The sequence below is a fragment of the Anarrhichthys ocellatus genome, unplaced genomic scaffold (genome assembly GCF_004355925.1).
Source record: "Anarrhichthys ocellatus isolate YVR2014 unplaced genomic scaffold, GSC_Weel_1.0 scaffold60, whole genome shotgun sequence".
Taxonomy (NCBI): domain Eukaryota; kingdom Metazoa; phylum Chordata; class Actinopteri; order Perciformes; family Anarhichadidae; genus Anarrhichthys; species Anarrhichthys ocellatus.
In genome coordinates, this window is record NW_022280090.1 from 2,255,142 (window position 1) to 2,273,745 (window position 18,604).

At 42.5% G+C, this 18,604-nt stretch overlaps 1 protein-coding gene and 1 pseudogene across 5 annotated transcripts; both read right to left on the minus strand.

Annotated features, from left to right (window-relative positions):
• Positions 1-1,259: 1,259 nt before the first annotated feature.
• On the minus strand, positions 1,260-11,665 carry pank4 (pantothenate kinase 4 (inactive)). Of its 5 annotated transcripts, none has more exons than XR_004213634.1 (21): positions 11,542-11,665; positions 10,992-11,074; positions 10,582-10,790; positions 10,041-10,224; positions 9,757-9,849; positions 9,479-9,632; positions 8,230-8,411; positions 7,995-8,076; positions 7,647-7,747; positions 7,348-7,353; positions 6,526-6,681; positions 5,985-6,097; positions 5,463-5,550; positions 5,111-5,262; positions 4,503-4,558; positions 4,353-4,402; positions 4,060-4,164; positions 3,714-3,814; positions 3,512-3,580; positions 3,066-3,370; positions 1,260-1,514 (listed from the first exon to the last, which is right to left on the minus strand). XR_004213634.1 is itself a non-coding variant. In XM_031871799.1 (20 exons), the coding sequence occupies exons 1-20, from the start codon at positions 11,663-11,665 to the stop codon at positions 3,127-3,129; spliced, it is 2,313 nt and encodes a 770-aa protein (XP_031727659.1). In that variant the 3' UTR covers positions 1,888-3,126. The 5 variants fall into 5 exon arrangements, 3 of the variants coding, with proteins under 3 accessions (XP_031727659.1, XP_031727657.1, XP_031727658.1); XR_004213633.1 differs by lacking the exon at positions 1,260-1,514 and adding an exon at positions 1,888-2,940; XM_031871799.1 differs by lacking the exon at positions 1,260-1,514 and having other exon boundaries at positions 1,888-3,370; positions 10,582-10,751.
• A 1,046-nt stretch (positions 11,666-12,711) lies between these two features.
• LOC116396852 (transcription factor HES-5-like) lies at positions 12,712-14,062 on the minus strand (annotated as a pseudogene).
• Between the last annotated feature and the right edge of the window lie 4,542 nt (positions 14,063-18,604).

Consider the following 18,604-nt stretch of genomic DNA (forward strand, 5'->3'; position numbering starts at 1 on the left):
AGAGAGTAAAGAGAGTAAAGAGAGAGTAAACAGAGAGTAAATAGAGAGTAAACAGAGAGTAAAGAGTGAGTAAAGAGAGAGTAAAGAGAGAGTAAACAGAGAGTAAAGAGTGAGTAAAGAGTGAGTAAAGAGAGAGTAAAGAGAGAGTAAAGAGTGAGTAAAGAGAGAGTAAAGAGTGAGTAAAGAGAGAGTAAAGAGAGAGTAAAGAGAACGACGAGAACGAAATGTTAAATGACATCAGGTCTGTTAAACTAAAAGGGTTGAGAACCACTGCCTGTTTTTAAATATCCCGAGGGAAACAAAAAATGATCTAGAATACGGCTTGTGCTAATAAATGACACTGTATGTACATCCTTGTTTAAAAACTATAGACGTTGACCAAATTCAGTGAAATTATCTTTACCTCTAGGCACAGAAACCAATATTTTACCATCTCTGCTTTCTCGGTCTGTTACATCTTAATATTCAACACATTTATATTGTGCATTTAATCTTTTAAGTGGGAGTTTAAGCCACGGACATAAACCAAAATTTGGCTATTTCTGTCTGTTTTAACTTGATTTCTGATTTAGACTTAAAATATATCAAGAGGGACCTCAAGAGATGCACATTTGAATTATATTTAAGAGCATCAGATACAGAAATACTTGTAATATGTGGGCACACCAATAAACTAGTGGCAAGTCAAACATTAAACTGTCGAGTGGTTATTTTGATTGAAATTAATATTCTATGGCACAAGGGGTTTTCTGGTCTGGAAACAGTGCAACTAGTTAAAAACGTCACTATTGTTTGCCCATAACTGCTTTTATTTTTCTGTGTATGGCCCTCAATCAAAAACCGTTTGAACACTCCTTTACTACAATAACAACCAGAGGAATGTGTCGCATTTGAAGAACATTTTAGTGTTTTATGACTGATACCACACTACGACATTCAAACTAACATCTAGAGTAAATCCCTCACACATATTTGTAATGAAGAAGGTATAAATTACCCATGAGACACAAGGAATTAACTGTATGTACATGTATCCAAACGGCGGTGACACACAAAGTGCCATATTGTACGTGGCAGGTCACGTGGCCAATCAAATTGATGTTATTGTTACTCAGGAGCCACAAAAGGTTCAGCTACCGTGTGTTGAATTCGAAGCGCGAGAAAGAAAACAGGTCTTTAGAAATCATTGTTTACTGTAACTACAGTAATTAGTGTTATGCAAACAGTTGCAGTCAATGCGGCACTGTTTTCTCAGGGCCCGCTGGCATCCGGGCATTTACGAGACTCGCCTGTGATTTGGAAAGTTATATATGGTGGAAAAATGAAAAAAAAGAAGCCATAGCGAGAAATTGTTCGTCCCGCTGCAGCTGCAGGAACTCGTCTGTTGAAACTGTGACCCGTCACGTGCTGCTGCCGCCGAGTGTGTGTGTGGAGCGTCAGTGTGGATGGGAGGTAAATACTGAGGTCTCTTTCGGGGTCCTTCGTCTCATGAAGCGTCCATGAGTGTACCGATGCTGAGAGGAAAAAAAAAAAAAAAAAAAGCTAAAACCAGGACAGAGCTTATACGGTACACATGTCACTAAGCCCATGAGGGTGTCTTGCAGAACTGGTGTGTGTGTGTGTGTGTTTTGGCAGTCAGAGTGATGAGGAAGAGGAGAAGCAGGAGGACCCCCTGCCAGGCCTCCTCATGTATTATCAGCCCACAGCTCCCCAGCAGGCATCAACCGCTGCGTACCAGGGTGCCGAGCTTTATACCGCCAGGGGCATGTTGGGCTTATTTCTTTCTTTTTTTTTTTTTTTTTAAATATGGGACAACTTTCCTCTACACGGCTGCAACCTCCCCCGATACATGCAGAGAGAAATGAACACACGCACACATAGAAAGGCAGGAATTGAAAGGGTTTTCACCATTTAATTAAAATCGTTTGTCAGGAGAATAATACACACGATTGTGCTTAACTGAAGTGATGTAAATGATTTTTATATATGTATATACACTTGTATATCACATACTGTATGTACATATGACAAATACAATATTACAATGTGATATCAACTGTAACTTTGTGAAAACTGTTCACACCAAGACATTCAGCCACTTTGTCTGATTTTCGTTACAACTAGCTGCTGCACTGTTATTGCCTTCAAACAATTGCATGTTGTTTGTGATTGAGGGATGGATTACAGTGTGTACTTGTACATGCCAGTTCACTACAGTGGATCCACGGAGACGGTTACAACTATTCAACCTGAAAATGTGCGTGTTCATTTTCACACCAAGCACCTTGGTAAAAAAAAGAAAGAGAAAAAGAACGATGACACAGTAGGATACTGCCACCTTGTGGACGAACACGACCGACTCGCTTTGTGACAAAGCGCTGCTTCTCCCACTGGTCCAACATTTTCCCTGATTAACTGAACAGCTCCAGTGATTCATTTCTTAATCTCAATTCAGTCACTGGCAGTAATAATAATCATAAACTAAACAGCAGATTCCTTCTCATCTATGGCACGAGATTGTTGGGAAACACAAGTAGAGATTTGTGTATTTCACCGTGGAAAGGAATTAAAAGCAATCCGAGTGAATAACGGGTTAATCACATTGGCCTCAACTCAAGGCACATGAAATACACTTTATGTAAAAAGTGTTACGGCTGAAAGCTGTAATCTCTCTCTCTCTAACACACTCCAGCCATCACGTTTGCCCGTATGGGTGCACGCAGCATTGTGTGTTGGCAGCGTGTCGATGGCTGATGAAAAATGAGGGTTTCGCATTGATTTTTCCACCAGCTGATGATCTCATCCGTCACAACAGTCTGTTGAAGTTCACCGAATGCAGCCGGCGATGACTCGGCACGAAAAACAAGCTGCAGACGTTGATGGAGATCAATGGGAAGTAATGATGGTAGCAAACTAAGTAGATAGTACGGGATATTGGACCTGCAAGAAAGCAGCTGAAATCAACGCCGTTTTAAAAACCGAAATGTAAAAACCTCCCTGCCAATGATCACCTCTAAAACTCTCCGTTCATTCACTTAGTGGCAGTACGCGACCATCATCCTTACATTCAGAGCCCATCCCTTCCGCTTGCTGGACTTCGTCCGCCCTGTCGAAGCTCCGCCGCGTTCACGAGGGCGTCAGCGCCGGGGAGTCGGGGCCGGCCGCCGGCACCTCGTACTTGAAGACCACGCTGAACAGCTTTCCTCCCAGGCGGTCGGCCAGCCACGAGTTCTTGATGACGGCCATCTTGAGGCTCTCGCAGCTGAGCATGGCGTAGTAGTTGGTGTGAATGGCTCGGCCCATTCCCTCGATGATCACCAGGTCGGTTTTCCGCTCGCGCACCACCATCGCCAGCACTTTGTCCAGACGACTGTGGGAAGAAAGAGATGGAGGATAAAACGTTTTCTGCACTAAAATGACCACAACACAGTACATCTAATGAAGTGTGCACCAGGAGCTCAGAGGTCTGGCTTTTAAAGAGGATATTTACAGCCCAAACCGTAAAACCAACCTCAGATCCAGGCAGGGAGAACTGGAACCACTTTGGACCAACGTCAACCTGTCCTCCGTCAGAGCAGCCCTGCTCAACAAACACACCACAGGTCACCACAGGTCACCACAGGTCACAGAAAGCTATATCTACTCAGGATATGATGATGTTTTTTTAAAAGCTAATAGATTAATAGCTGTGGTCTATACTCGTAAACACTCACTGAATCACTGGATCCAGAGCAGCGATGCTTTCGGTCAATATCTGCAGTTCACCGTTCGTTACGTCATTTAGAGCCGGACTAGAGTTGCTGGCCAACACCACCTGAGGATACACGATAGAAGAGTTAGAGTAGTAAAAAAATAAAAAGATGTCCTCATCACTGAGAAAATCACGGCAAGATTACAGTTGAGAACAGACACGTTTGTTGAAAGATGGTTACTATTGATTCAGGCGATACTGGAACATCTATCTTTTATTCCTATAAGGGAAATGAGCTTTGACTGCGTATGAATCTCCTCCGTTTCCTGTTTTCTGTATTTTTCGAAATGATGTTAAGAGTTCCTTACCTCCGTTCCTCGAGAGAGAAGCTCTCTGACAAAAGGCATCACCCCTAGAATGATGTCTACTCCACTATTATCTACGAAAAACAAGGCACACTTATGAGGAGGACCCTGCAAGAGAAAACCAGGATGGATTGTATTCAAGCACTCATCATCAACATCAGACAGCACAGAAACACGCTCTCAAAGTGTTGCAAATACTACTTCGTGCTAAACGCCACGTGGCACCGTCACATGCTTCTGATAAAACAATGATGCTACTGTGAATAACTTGGCTTTGGAATGAGGAAGAGACTGACCTTTAGTCTCTCAAACCACTGGTCATAGGTATCAACAAGCCACGGCCGCTCTGAGGAGAACAAAAAGAGTCAGTCAGAGCAGAAAAATGAGTTTCTCTTGAGTCAAAGGATTCATGAGCAAAAATAAAAAGGAGAGAAACACTTGGATACCTTCCAACTGTCGTTTAGCCTGCTCAAACCCAAACTCAGGATCAGACTCCAGCACGCTGAACAACATCAAAACAGAAAAGGTGCAAAAATAAGACGGCTGTTTGGATTACAGTGGAAACAAACCATTGAGAGCAGGGCTGCAACTGCAATCAACCATTCATCTTCAGATGTTCTAGGTCAGGCGATAAATCGTTTGATTTGATGTCAGAAAGTAGTGAGAAGTGTCCATCCCAGTTTGTTAAAGTCCAAGCTGATGTGTTTAAATGTCTTGCTCTGCAAAAGACATTCAGTTTGAAATGATAGAAAACAGCGAAAAGCAGGAAATCTCCATATTTGAGAGGCTGAAAACAGCATTTCCATAGATTGAAATTCAGACAATTCATTTCTTAAAGAGAGAGGCGGTTCTGGTTGAGAATAGCCACAGCTGGTCTTCCAACAGTCAAAAGACACAGACACGTATATCATTGTGAAGCCGTTACATTCTCTGTTGGGATGGCTGTAAGCAGCCGTACGGTGCTTTAAGACATTTTTCATTCCGTTTACTGCCAACTGTTTGCAGTCTGGCTCACTTCTCAAAACAACGTTAACATTGCCCAAACTCCGCTCACTCTGACACGGCCTTGGCTCCCCAGTCGAAGACGTTCCCAGCCAGGACACCCCTGACCAGGGCGAACTGTCTCTCCTCCCAGCTCAGCTCCTCCAGGGACTTCACGGCCTTCTGGTAGTACTTGAGAGCCATGTCGTTCTCCCTCTGTTTGATCTGCAACAGGAGCAGAGGGACCAGAGGGACCAGTCAGCCGGTTCGACAGCACTCGGCATACAGACATCATGAGGTGGAACTGAACCGTCACCATGCGACGGTGTGGAAAACATGATCAGATGAGAGCCAGAGTAGCTGTGTAGCGCACAGAGAGGAGGCAGAGAGAAGACAAGGAGAGGTGGATGGGGTTTGGCCCAGACCTTAGAGTAGGGATCAGGAAAGTTGAACTCGTTTAAGCAGTGCTCTCTGGTGTCCAACAGGCTTCTGACAGTGAGGGATCCGTAAGCACTGGGTGAGGAGAGAAGCGCTCTACGTTAGCCAGAGAGAGACATTCACACAACCGGGGCTGCGGCGGTTGATGCAGACAATATTTGATATTTCTTGCTCGACATAAAGTTATAAAAAACGTTGTCAAACTGACTTTGCATTGAAAGTGTGCTGGTTTCTGAAAATATGGCATTTTTGGCAGGTTTTTTTTCGACGAATTACACGTTCACGTCATGCCGTCACTGTTTATTCTAATAAATCATTGACTAAAGTTATACGACTGACACAGTTAACAGACTTCCCCTTCTTCATTGACATGGGCAGCTACAGCAGGTATAAAGACATTGAACCTCAAGACTTTTCTACAACGTCTGCATTAGTTCCGTCTACTGGAAGCAACCGCTGGGTCAAACTGATTAGCCGTGCACGTGCACAAAAACTAAAGCGCATCTTACAAAGGCTGGTGGCGGAGGGTCTGAAGCTTGTGTCTGTACTTCTGCCGGAACTTCTCTGCTCGCTCGGCCGCCTCCGGCATGTCGGGCTGACTTGCCAGAGCTCTCTTAACCACCTGCTCCGGAAAACAACAAACAAACAAACAAGAACCACGTATAATCAGCCATGTTTTCACAACCTCGTAGGAGACACCAAATGAGCTCATTTTGTGTTTAATTGGCTAAACGTAGATGATGTGATGTGATATCAAACTCAGATTTTTTTTTCTCCAACGCATATACAATGTAGCTTTATATTAATAAAAACTGTAAGCGGTCTAGAATGTCAATGATAACTGAGAAATTCTGTTGGAGCTTCTTCCTTAATTCACAATATTGTGAATCTGTTTTACAGACACAAATCCAGATCAGGAGGAAGAGATCTATCGCAGATTATCAGTTTAAAACCTGCTCATTCACTTATGAAATTCATCATTCTCATACAATACATTTGTGCCTTCAACAATAAGTGTCTGTACGGCACATCTTCAGCCGCCACCCCTACCCCGTCGAGGGCCTCCTCGAAGCAGTACAGCCAGTACTCGCGGGCCAGAGCGTCCTCGGCGAGGTCCACGGTGTCGGGGATGTACGATGAAGCGTCCTGCAGCAGAGGCAGATTCACCAGCTTCCTCTCCAGACGGTCCATCTCCAACATGTCGAACTAGACCCAACAAAGAGACAGAGGACACCACGCTGTCACAGCTGCAGCTCCTCCAACGCCAAAGCCTACTCCAGCCATCACTCTGTTATTCTAGGACATATTTCACAATATTTCAGGCATGTTAGTACTTATTTTATAAGAAGAAAAAAGCAGAGGAAGATGCAATATGCAACAAAAAGCAGGGAAGGCTCCAGAAAGATTCACTCTGAAAAGCTAACGGAAGCCAGCTGATTTATTAATTGAGGGACACAATCGATACTCCATTAAAGGATACATCGATAAGCTTTCTAATGTGGGAATTCAACAAAGATGAGCTAATATTTCATTCGCAGTTTGCACTAATGAAAACTAGAGAGCTAAGCTCGGGGAAAGCAGGAACTTGGGTGGTGAGAGCTGATTCCAGGGCAGCTAATGCTCGACAGAGGTTGACGTTCTGTGGAGACCATTATGATCAAAGTATCACAAAGCAAAGCGGCTGTCACGCACATCAAACCGTGTTATTTTACCAAAAAATGAGTTAGTTACGGACAAATCAGTGGCAAGACTTTCAGTAGAATCAAAGCTAAGCTATAAAAAAAAGCCCTGCAGTGAACAAAGTGTAAAGTTGAGCAGGAGCCACCAGTTATCAAACCAGAGCACAGCAGTGAGGCAGACGGAGATACTTACTGGAAACTGAAGGAGAGGGTTAGGTAGACAGAGGTGGGTGTGTGTGTGTGGAGAGGAAATGAAAAGAAAGATCAATAAATGTATTTATATGATGTTCATGGATTCAGTGAGAACAGCGATGATGGTGTTTCCATAAAAGGAGATCAAAGGTTAAATTAAAAAGGTAAAAAAAGAATCAGATATTTGATGATTTCTGGAAGAAAAGGGAAGACGGTGGGCAAAATAGAAAGCAGCAGAGTGAGAACAGGTCTTGAGGTCTAAGAGGGCTCCTTGTGGTGCGTGCTGGTGTGATCACTCACCGTTCCGCTGCGTGCACGCTGCATGGGATTCATGTCTGGAGAAACGCTCATCAGGCCCGAGCTTCCCGCGTAATTCTCCCCCCAGCTGTACTGGTTTGGATCTAGATGGGGACAAGATGCAATTACACATTCATGGTTTCTGAATTATAGTGCTTTTCATTATTATTTAAAGTTTGTTTTTTGAAAATATCTGGAGCCAAGCTGGGTGGCTTGAAATCAGTTCTCGTCAGACAAACCTTCGTCTGTTATTGGTCCTTGTAGAACATCAGTGCTTCTAGATTCTGCCATGGCAGTTAGTTAAATGTGATGATGTAAAAGTAAGAAAAGGAATTGTGCGTTTTTCCTTACTGTCCTCCTCTGCTCCTTTAAGAAATGCTCCGATGGCTCCGAGATAGCCTTCGTGTCTTAGGAACAAGGCCTGAACTTCACCCTACAAAACAAAAGGAAGGGGAGGACATTACAAAACTGGGTTGTAGGTGAAGTGGAGCCAATAACAAATAAAGTTCAGGGCAGAGAGACACGGTGTCCTCCCGGTGGAATGTGCTTAGATTGTTTTTAAGGCCAGCGGAGGAAGAGGCCTTGCCTTGGTGAAGAAGTTGATGCTGTAGGTGATTGTGTGCATAGTGACAGGGTGTCCTCTGATGAAGAAGCCTCCGAAGTACACTTGGGACAGGTTGTGGAGTTTGGCATACAGGCAGGCCAGCTGCCCAATGTCGTTGCTGATCATATGCAGCAAGCTCTTGGCCATGTCTTCTTTAGAGAACCCTACAATGCAGAACGGAGTCATATGAAACTGAAAGGTCTGACATCTGAATATGTAAATACGGCCACTGTCACATTAACAGAGCAGAGGAACTCTTCCTCAGTGGTTGTAAGACTTTTCCAGTATTCATATTGGGAAGCTTCTGACTAACTTCCTTCTGTTCAATGGAAGTTTGCACAATAACAAAATCATGTGAGCACTGGGACAACGATTCGGTAACAATATTTATAATCGAGAATATAATTTCATATTCTGAAACTGAAACTATATATTTTACTCAGAACTGCTCGGCAGCAGCAGAGTTTGCTGCCATCCAGTTACAAATACAGAACCCAGAGAGAGCCACGCTGAACTAAAAGTGTGTGTGTGTGTGTGTGTGTGAGTGTGTGTGTGTGTGTGTGTGTGTGTGTGGGTGTCATCGGTCCACTTCAACGCAGGTTTTGCAATAACACTGGAAAATATTAGACCTGCCAACATGTATTCACAAAGACAACAGGACAACATTATATTTAAACGTAATCCTTTGATTGACGAGTGTGCAGCCTGCAGTGAGTCAGTCGGGTTAAGATGAGTTCCAATAGTAAAGTGTGAGGATTGAACTGAAGTAGTGTATTTTACCATTTATTGGGGAAACTACAGTTTGACTATTATTATCATCATTAATAGTCTTTATTAAACAAGGACCATGGACAATATACACCAGATTTAGATATCAACTATTTTCTGTTTGCAAAATTCTGATTATATTGATGTGGTTCGTGCAGCAGCTGTTTAGGTTTCAATGCAAAGGCTGACACCTTCTCACCATTGAATATATATTTCACAGATCAAGGCTGACTACAGTTGCTGCCCTTTGAGGTTACAACCTCTTTACAATCAAGTCTCGAGTCCACATATTGTTTTGATACTCAAAAGATGCTTGTTGTACTGTTTAAATGTATAAAGTGTGTCTGTTACTACACTAACCTGGACATACATACATACATACATACACACATACATACATACACACATACATACATTCATAACGCTACAGGGTAGCCTTAAAATCAATGAGCCCATGTGTTACCTTTGTCAGCAGTAGCAGATTTTCCAAAACTGCTGGCGATAAGATCTCCAGTCAAGCCCAGAGACCCGTAGGATCCTCCGTAGATGTCTTTGACGAGCATATCGACGCTCGTGTGCTGCCCTTTTGAGGCCAACTGCAGCAACTCGTCAAATCTCTGCAGGAGACAAAAAGAGTAAAGTTCACGATGTTTAAGTGAACGAAATATTGCACTGAGAAATCGATCGTTACTGGTTGACTTGTAACCCGACAGTAACACTAGAGCAAGTTATTTAGGATACCTTTGTGTTGGTTAATAACGCTCCAAGGCCCCAGAACGTCCCTCCGCCTATTGAGCTTCCTCCTATTCGCTCAAATTTGTCCTCTGATTCGACCTGTTGAAGAGGGAGACAGCGGGATGTTGCTTTTTTTTGTGCATTTTGTCTGATAAAACCAGAATATAATAGTTTGCTTTGATTAAAAAGCTGCACATTGTCACTAATCCTGACTGCTCTTCTTTAAATGATTCAACAGGGAGGTCTACTAGTCTGAACCACTGACAGCACTTGGATTGGGCGGTTATTACCTTGACTATGGACACGCCGGAGCCGATGTTCACGAGCAGGTACGGGAAGATGTCGGGTTGAGTCGTCTGAAAGCGGAACTCTGAGTCGGCGTGCTTGGCGTACACGAACGCCTCGTGGGGAATGTTCCTCAGCACAAAGTTACAGCCCTTGATGAGACAGGTCATCTCATCCTCCTTGTCCACTCTGCCACACAGAAAAAAATCCATTAGAAGGAATCATCAGCAGCCGAAATGTGAAATATATCTAGAAAATAAGACCCCCATCTGGTAAATCATTGAGTATAATGTGCAATCTCCCTTGTTTTTACAGTACTACTACAGATTTGCAGTTCTCGACAGAGCAGCCGTCTGCACCCACATAAGCAGAAAAAAACAAACAAACAATAAAGCTGATTCATGTATTATCTCCCCTTCTCCGAGTTAAACCTCGAGACTCACATTTAACTGGAAAGCTGGACAAACGACTTGGATGCTGTGTTGTCATCACAACATATTTCAGATCTTCGCCTCCTCTCTCAGAAACAATGGTCCGTGCACTCACCTGAGTCCGAGCTTCCTCTCGATGAGCTCTTTGAACTTGTGCGCCCCTCCGCCCGTGGCCTTGATCACTTTGGTGTCCGTGTTGACCAGGTGGTCCTTGACGAAGTCCAGGCACGTTTCAATGTAGGCGTTCTCAAACTTGATGAAGTGCAGCCGGGCAGTGACCTCTTCCTGCACAGATATTTCATAGAGCTCGTCACCGGTAGCCTCCTGGAGACACACGCACGAGATGGTAACACAGAGGAGAGAGGGGTGAAGTCTTCATTATATATACTGCTAGAAACATAACCTCTGAACGAACATGATCTAGCTACTTGTTGAGCTAGTATATGTAAGCTATGCAGGCTATCATGTAACCCAGGACACCACAGCTTTCACAGACACTGGTGTAAACCAGATAACGTATATTACCTTTGCAGTGTGGTCGAAAGATCGCACTTTGGCCACCTTGTGTTGTACTGTTGAGTAGTAGGCGAGCTTCGTGAGAGATCCCCCTGTTCAAGCAAAACAGCACGGACAATGTCCGATAAGAAACCGGTTAGCCAGCAGAAGCTAAACCAGTGACACACGGGATTGACAATCAGACTCTGAACCTCGTGAACTGTGAAACTGTAGCGTTAGCTGGCTAAACAGAGACGACACAAACCTCAGCACCAGCTAGCTAGCAGCCAACACCAACGCTGTTGCACTTGTCAAAGTCGGCCAGGTTTGTTTGGCACACGTCCGTTCTATCAGCTAAACATAACCCTGAAACAGGCAAATGGACTTGCTGGCAAAACAAACTCAAATTAGACACGAATTCAAGCGGCTAATGTTAGCGTGGTCTTGTTTACTTTTACTTTAAAGTCATGTGTTGTCATAGTATCAGGCTGCGGCAGAGCTGGACGATAGACACGGACATTAGCTGTGTTAACGCAGAAGTGGCTAAATAAATAAAGAAAACGTTTATATTCCCGGGTACCTATGTCTATCGCGAACCGCTTTGCGTTCTCCAAGTTGCGGAATATTTCGTCAGGAGGGAGAGTAATGCTTTTATCCATGGTGTGTCTACTTGTGCTGCTGTGGAGTCCACCACATTCCGCCATGGTCGGAAACGATATGACGGTGCGTGCGCGCCGCCGTGCGTACGTGCGCGGCCCCAGTCGTCCAATCAGCATACGCGAGGCGTGTGAGTTTTCCTGTAAACACTTCCGCCAACATAAACGTAGAAGACATTGGGGGGCGGAAATATTTTCCAAAGACTTTCCTACTCTTTTAAATAACTTGATAAACATCTAAAAGAGTGAATTGGAAAATGACTTATTGACAGTTATTTGCATTTGTCTACTCTAAACTGTCAAGAGTTATTTAAAAAAGTAGACAACTGCCAGGCCTGTGTTTTGAGGTGTAATTGGTGCATATCAAAAAAGTCAAAAATTGCTTTTTAATCTTTTGATGTTACAATGAATAATGCAATTTTATTGTGTATTAATCATACTGATTATTTGAATGTGTGGCAGGTATAGACTAAAAAACAAATGCTATATTTTTACTAAACTACTTATTTATGACTACTGAAAGCATTATAGGTGGAGTAACAGCTAATGTAGCCTGTCACTTCTCTCAACTAATTGTTTTGCCTGTTGAACATTAACCCTTTAACAAGCAAGTTTTACTTTGTTAAAACCCACATGACCTCATTTTAAAATCCTAGTGGAAATTTGAATGTGTCTAAAAATACACTAAAAGTGTCTCTCCAGATTTCTATGGAAATATGTATTGATGATGCACAAGACGTGTCAAATATTTCCATTTGATGATGAGATGGAGCAGTGAATGAAAAGTTGGATTAGGCTGATATACAGTAAATATATGTGATACTGTGAGACAAAGTAGAATAAGCTTTTTTTTGTATTTTAAAACTACAATAGGTAAGGCATTTACTCCCTTGTTTGAAGTGCACATATACAAAGCAACCACTAGAGGATACTGCTCAGCCGTATTAGAAATATAAAGTGTCCAATGAGAGATTCTGCATTTGACCACAGACTGAGGTATATACACACTTTTACTGCCCAGTACAATACACCCCAATACAAAAAAATACCAGGTAATGTTGTCAATAAATTATGAAATGACACAGCTCAAGATTCAGTTGATGTTTTTTATTCAACAATATTGAACCATAGACATCATAGAGGCACTAGTGGTGATGATGCATCACAGCAAAAAGGTGTAGTTCAAGACATTGTACTTAAATAGAGTATAGTGGTAACAGCTCCAGTACACAGGGACTCGTTTAGTACAAGCTAAACACAGCGAACCAACTCTCTTACACTGAGAGAAAATAACTTCCAGATATTCGTTGCCACTTGACACAACAGAACATGTCAGAACAGAAAACTTGAAGACCCAACATGGGTCAAAAATCTTTTACAAAGTAAACAGTCAGTCAAGCACAAAGTGCTACCAGAAAGTAGCTGAGATTTGCCAATTTCCATTTCACTGAATCAATCTTGATATAGAAGACTTATAGGACTTTAAGGCAGTTGTAATCATTCTGGCCAATATCGGCCAAACATTTGATTATATTCATAAATCAATACAAGGATATTTGGTATTCATAGAATACATTTTTATGCTACTCAATATTTTCACAAAAATGCAATTTAATTTTCTTTGAAAAAATATTCCCAAAAATAAATGGAAATGTCCGTACAATATTACCTTGAGGATAATTAAAACACTTTGCACAGACACATATCTATTACATTTCAAAATATTATGTCTGATAATAACTTTTGACCAATGTGGTCGTCTCAGTTTGTCTGGTAGTAGCTCCAGTCGGCAGGTATCTACCATGGCCTCCAGGGGGCGCTGCTGACTGGACTCTTGTCTCTGGTGATGCTGGTCTGGACTGTGGAGCTCAGAGGAGAGAAGTCAGCCTCTCTCAGGTTCTGATCAGAGGAAGACTGCAGCTTGCTGAAGCGGTTCAGCAGTCTCTTCTGGGACTGGGTCTTCACCTGCTCCTTGGACAGGAAGTGTGTCACCTCTTGGACACATCTGGAGTAGCCCTGACCAACAGCTGCCGAGTCCACAGCTGGATGCTGCTGCTGCTGCTGCCGCAGTCGTCCCAGGACACAAACTGTCATCTCCAGGATGTCTGCTTTCTCCAGCTTGGAGTCTGGCTGCTGTTTGAGGAACTCTGGACCCAGGAGAGACTTGAGCTGCTCAATGCTGCTGTTGATTCGCTCTCTGCGTAACTTCTCCACCAGAGGCTTTCTGAGCTGCAGAAAGAAGAACAAAGTCATTAATGAACTTATTCTGGAGGAAAGTGTTAGCATGAAGAAAGACAACATCTCACTGGCAACATTTAAATCTTCTTGAATCTGCAATTTACCTTGTGGGTCAGAGTCAGATGCTCCTGAGAAGTGGTCATTGCTGCAGTGATTGTAGGTGCCATGTCTGGATCTCTGTGCTGATCTGATGTCTGCTGGCTTCATCCCTCCTATTTATAGTCCCACATCTCCATATGAATGTGTGGGTCTTGGTCGAGTTGGAGTTTCCCACAGTCTCAGCCAATCAGAGAGCTTGGTGAGACAATGAGGGATGTGGAGCAGCATGTTCACTGTTAATGCCTGGGGGACAATAGTTAGATCTCAGGGGAACAGATGGACGATGGGGGGGGGGGGGGGGGTAATGGAGAGAGAGCTCTGTGTGAATCTGGGAAAGTGGTGACCCTGTAGAGAGAGCAGATCTGCTGCCTGATGCTGGATCAATGACTTTGACTGAGCACACGCTCATCATCCCATCACACACGTCGAGGATCGATCATGAAGATATGTTACATTCCAATTTTTCTTAAAATGAACGTGTATGTATTTATGTTTCGTACAAAGCAAATTGATCAAACGTAATACTATCTAATCCGTAAAGACATCCTCTTGCTTGGTTTCTTTTTTAACTGTCTGTTAATGTTGCAGAATCTTGGTGGTGGTCATACAGTCGAGCATCGAATACATTTTGATTGCAGACTATTATGCAGCATAACAATGAAGTTGAATATTTCATTTTTCCAATATTGATTTGAGTAAGAACTTAAAATGTAGTAGGTCAAATCCTAATTGAGAAATTAGTTAGATATTTCACTTTTAAAAACGTTTTCATAAAACTCTTTCATCAAAAATGCACCATTTTATAAACAATGATGTTAGAAAGCAGTTTGATGCATTCATGGCTAAACTCAACAGAGTGATCATGCAGCAGTCTTTTGACACGTGCCTTGAAGTCAGCGTGAGTAACAAGTTGAGCTCAGTTTCCCACACCGACTCCCTGTATGGTCCGGTCAATGAACCACAAAGGCACTTCTGTGACAGATGCTGGCTGTGTGTTGTTATAGAAACGGAGCCTGACATCACCGACCATCTGGAGGGACAGGACACCATTGGCTGATTCTAACAGTGTGAACATTTTGTTGAAGAAACTGTCCTAAAGTATCACTAAAACTTAATCATGTCATATTTTCAGTTTTCAATCATAGCCTTACATTGAGAATCTCAGGTCATTATCATGCCACATTACTGACCATTAACTGGATCAAAACTCCAACTCTACTCATGAATGGGAGGTTTCGGGGGGGCAGCTGTTTCCTGAAGTGTGCCAAATCCCTCAGGAGAATGACTTGGCTGCTGGTGGGAGGGATGTCATTCACACTCGACTCAACCCCACACAGTTCTCCCACACTAGAAAGAAATTGGCATGTGCCCCTATCCTAATGGACCTTGAGGGTCTTTTACACAAGTATGATAGAGGGTTTGGCCCCCTCCAAAAAATAATTACCCATTATAGTGAAACGTAAATGAAAGCTAATTAAATAAATTGTCTTTTGCACATCTAATTAATTAATATTGTAAAATGCTACAATCTCATATGCGTGTACTGGGTCGGGGGTCTGAACTATATGGTCTGAACATGAAGGTGAAACGTCTTGTCTGAGTCTGTTCACTCAGGTCATAATTAATGTGACTGGAAGTGTGTACTGGACGGATGATGCTGGAACCTATCCGGCAAATTGAAGCTTGCTTACGCTAGAAGATGGACTTCAACACTTTTTGTGACTAATGGTAGTAGGGAAGCTCGATAGTAGAGCACTTGAGGAAATATTAAAGGACAAGGCAAATGTAACATGTGAAGAGATCCAGCCTCAACAGCAGCGAAGCTGTCACCTCAACGGCTAACGACTGCTCAGGTGTAGCAGTAAGCCTGGCTCCTCCATCTTTAAAAGACTGGATCCTCTGCTCTCTGTTGGGACTCCTACCACCCATACTGGTGGTTTTTGGACTAACAAACCAAAGCAAGTACTGTTACGTTACCCTGTCCATTTAGTTAACGTTACACAAAAGGCGGAGAAACAGAGATGGATTTGCATTTCAAAACCATTCCAACTCCAACCATCAACTGTAATGGATTTAAAATAATTAAACATGGCTAACATGAACTAGGGTAAAAGAGTCAACACCAAAAGATGATCTTTAAAACTTTTGTGACCAAAAGATAGTGCAGCACCCGAGGAAATATCTGAGGTCGAGGCAAATGACAATACATTAAGGTCCTTGAGAGTATGAATGTTTGTAGTTGTAATTGGTTTTGTAAAAGAAATGGCAAATTGTAATAGTATGGCAACAGAAACAAATGTACAAACTCAAAACTGATCAAATGAATATACACTTTATGACATTACAAAAACAAAGTACACTGATGCTTTGGAGTTTGTCTCAGCTGTCTCCGATGAAAAGACATCTCAATTCTTTTACACAAGTAACAGTAATTAAATATGACTACTTGAACCAATCTCCCAAATGCACCATCACGGTGTTTCTTTTGTGAGCCATTCATTCCACTTAATTACTGCAAGGTGGTCAGAAAGCAAATTCTCAGTGCGATTTCCCCTCAGCCTCCAGAGCTGCTCCTTGTAGGATCCCCAGGCCCTGTCAATATGCTGGGTATGGGCTCGTGTTAGGATCTACATACCACCTGCTGTGGTTGACAGACTGATGGTTGTGCCCTAGTGCAGGGTGTCCGCGATAGGCACGCCATTAGTCCCTGATAAATGATGATCCAAGCCTCACATTATGTGCAATCAAGGGGACGAGTTGTCTTCGAGATCTTCTCTCCACAAGACGTAGAATAGGCTTTCCTAGATCTTTGCCCTTGATGATGCCTCACACTTAACATCCCAAAGACCCACTTCTTTCTTTTCCACCCACCAGCCATTCCTCCTCTCCCATACAGATACAAAATAAAGTCGTGAACAGATACTTTATATTGACAATAACTATATTTCACAATTATTTAAAGTTGTTATTAAAACACATCTTTCTTTTGTGCCGGAAATGGCACTCATTGATCACAACAAACTCCTTTCTTCCACCAATCTGCTGGCCTGTACGCCTTCTCAACCTTCCCACTGCTGTGACACAGACCATTTTACTAAGAGTATCTGAACTTGCTGCCATGCTGTCCATCATGTCAATCTGCTGTAATCGTAGACCCTGAGAAAATCTTCAAAGGCAAATTTATAATAAAAAAAAAAAAAAAAAAAAAAGTTTATGTGTCTCTAAAATCATTGACACACCATTATAGACATTATTTTGCATGTTTTATGCAAATTACAAAGAGAACTGCAATGTCGTGAGCCAATTGAAATTACTTAGTTTAATTAAAACGAATAGCCATAATATTACAATTTGGCAGTTTTTAACTAAACCAATTACTAAAAGTCATACTCTTAAGGACCTTAATGTATTGTCACATATTGTCAAAATATGAAAAAAAAAGGCTGAAAAACGGCAACTGTTGTGGCACCTCTCCCAAACAGTGGTGACTGCCACAAACGGTTGTGGCGGCTGAGCTTGCAACAGGAAGTGCCACTGCTAGCTGCCACAATTTGACAGCTTAATAAAGCACCAAAATCGTGAATCAGGGTTAAAAGCTGAACACTTAGTCGTGTATTGATACCGTTAATCCATAGCACCAACTGTTAAATACGAGGTGTGCACAATGTAAAGCTTTGAAATAATGCAGTCTTTAGCCTTGTAATAAATAATGAAACATATTTTAATTTTAAAAGCTGGTTATTCAAATAAATTTTTGTTTAATAGGCTGTAAGATGTTCATCTTGTCCAATAACGTAGACTTTTTAAAAGGCGTTTCTGTTTTTGTTTGTTTGTTTTCCGGTGGTTCCTTTGAACAAAATCCTCTGAAATGAAGGAATATAGGTGCATTTGTATTTTCCTTGACAGGGGCTGACATTTGCATCATGGATGTAAAGGAATGGCTGTCAAAATGACCCTTACAGTTACCATGTACTATAGACTGTATATCTGTCACGGGGTATGGTGGAGGACTCAAATGCAGTCAAGACCAGAAGTAGAGTGAAGCAGGTATTTAATGAACAACGAAATCAGAAGAGGAAACTTACAGGAACACAACAGGGAATCAACGGACGAGACAAGAGACGAGGGGGGAAATCCAGCAGGACGAGGCAGGGCAGGCAGACGGGGGCACAGGACGAGCCAAACGGGCTGGTCCTTAGTAACGGGCGGGTAGACATGGCAATGATCTGACAAGGAGTGACTGAGAGGCAGGGGTTTAAATAGTGGCTGGATAGAGGCAGGTGAGGGGAGCTGTGCTGATGAGGAGGGAGGCTGACAGGTGCACTGAATGAGCTGATAGGTGAGTGAGGTGAGTGAGAAATAAAGAGACAGCAGAGAAGGGGCAGAGCTGTGACAATATCATCCTATCACCTATATTCTTTTCTTTTATTTGTCTGAAATCACAGTACACTATGTGGTAATGTGCCAACCATTTGTGTCGTTTATTTTCTACATTCTGAATTATTATACCTACAGTACATTGTAAACCTTGTACAACACACTTTTCTGTATTTAGTAAATAAATAAAACAAACTTGGATTTGAAAAAAGGGGAGAAGGACAAAAAGAGAGAGAGAGAGAGAGAGAGAGAGAGAGAGAGAGAGAGAGAGAG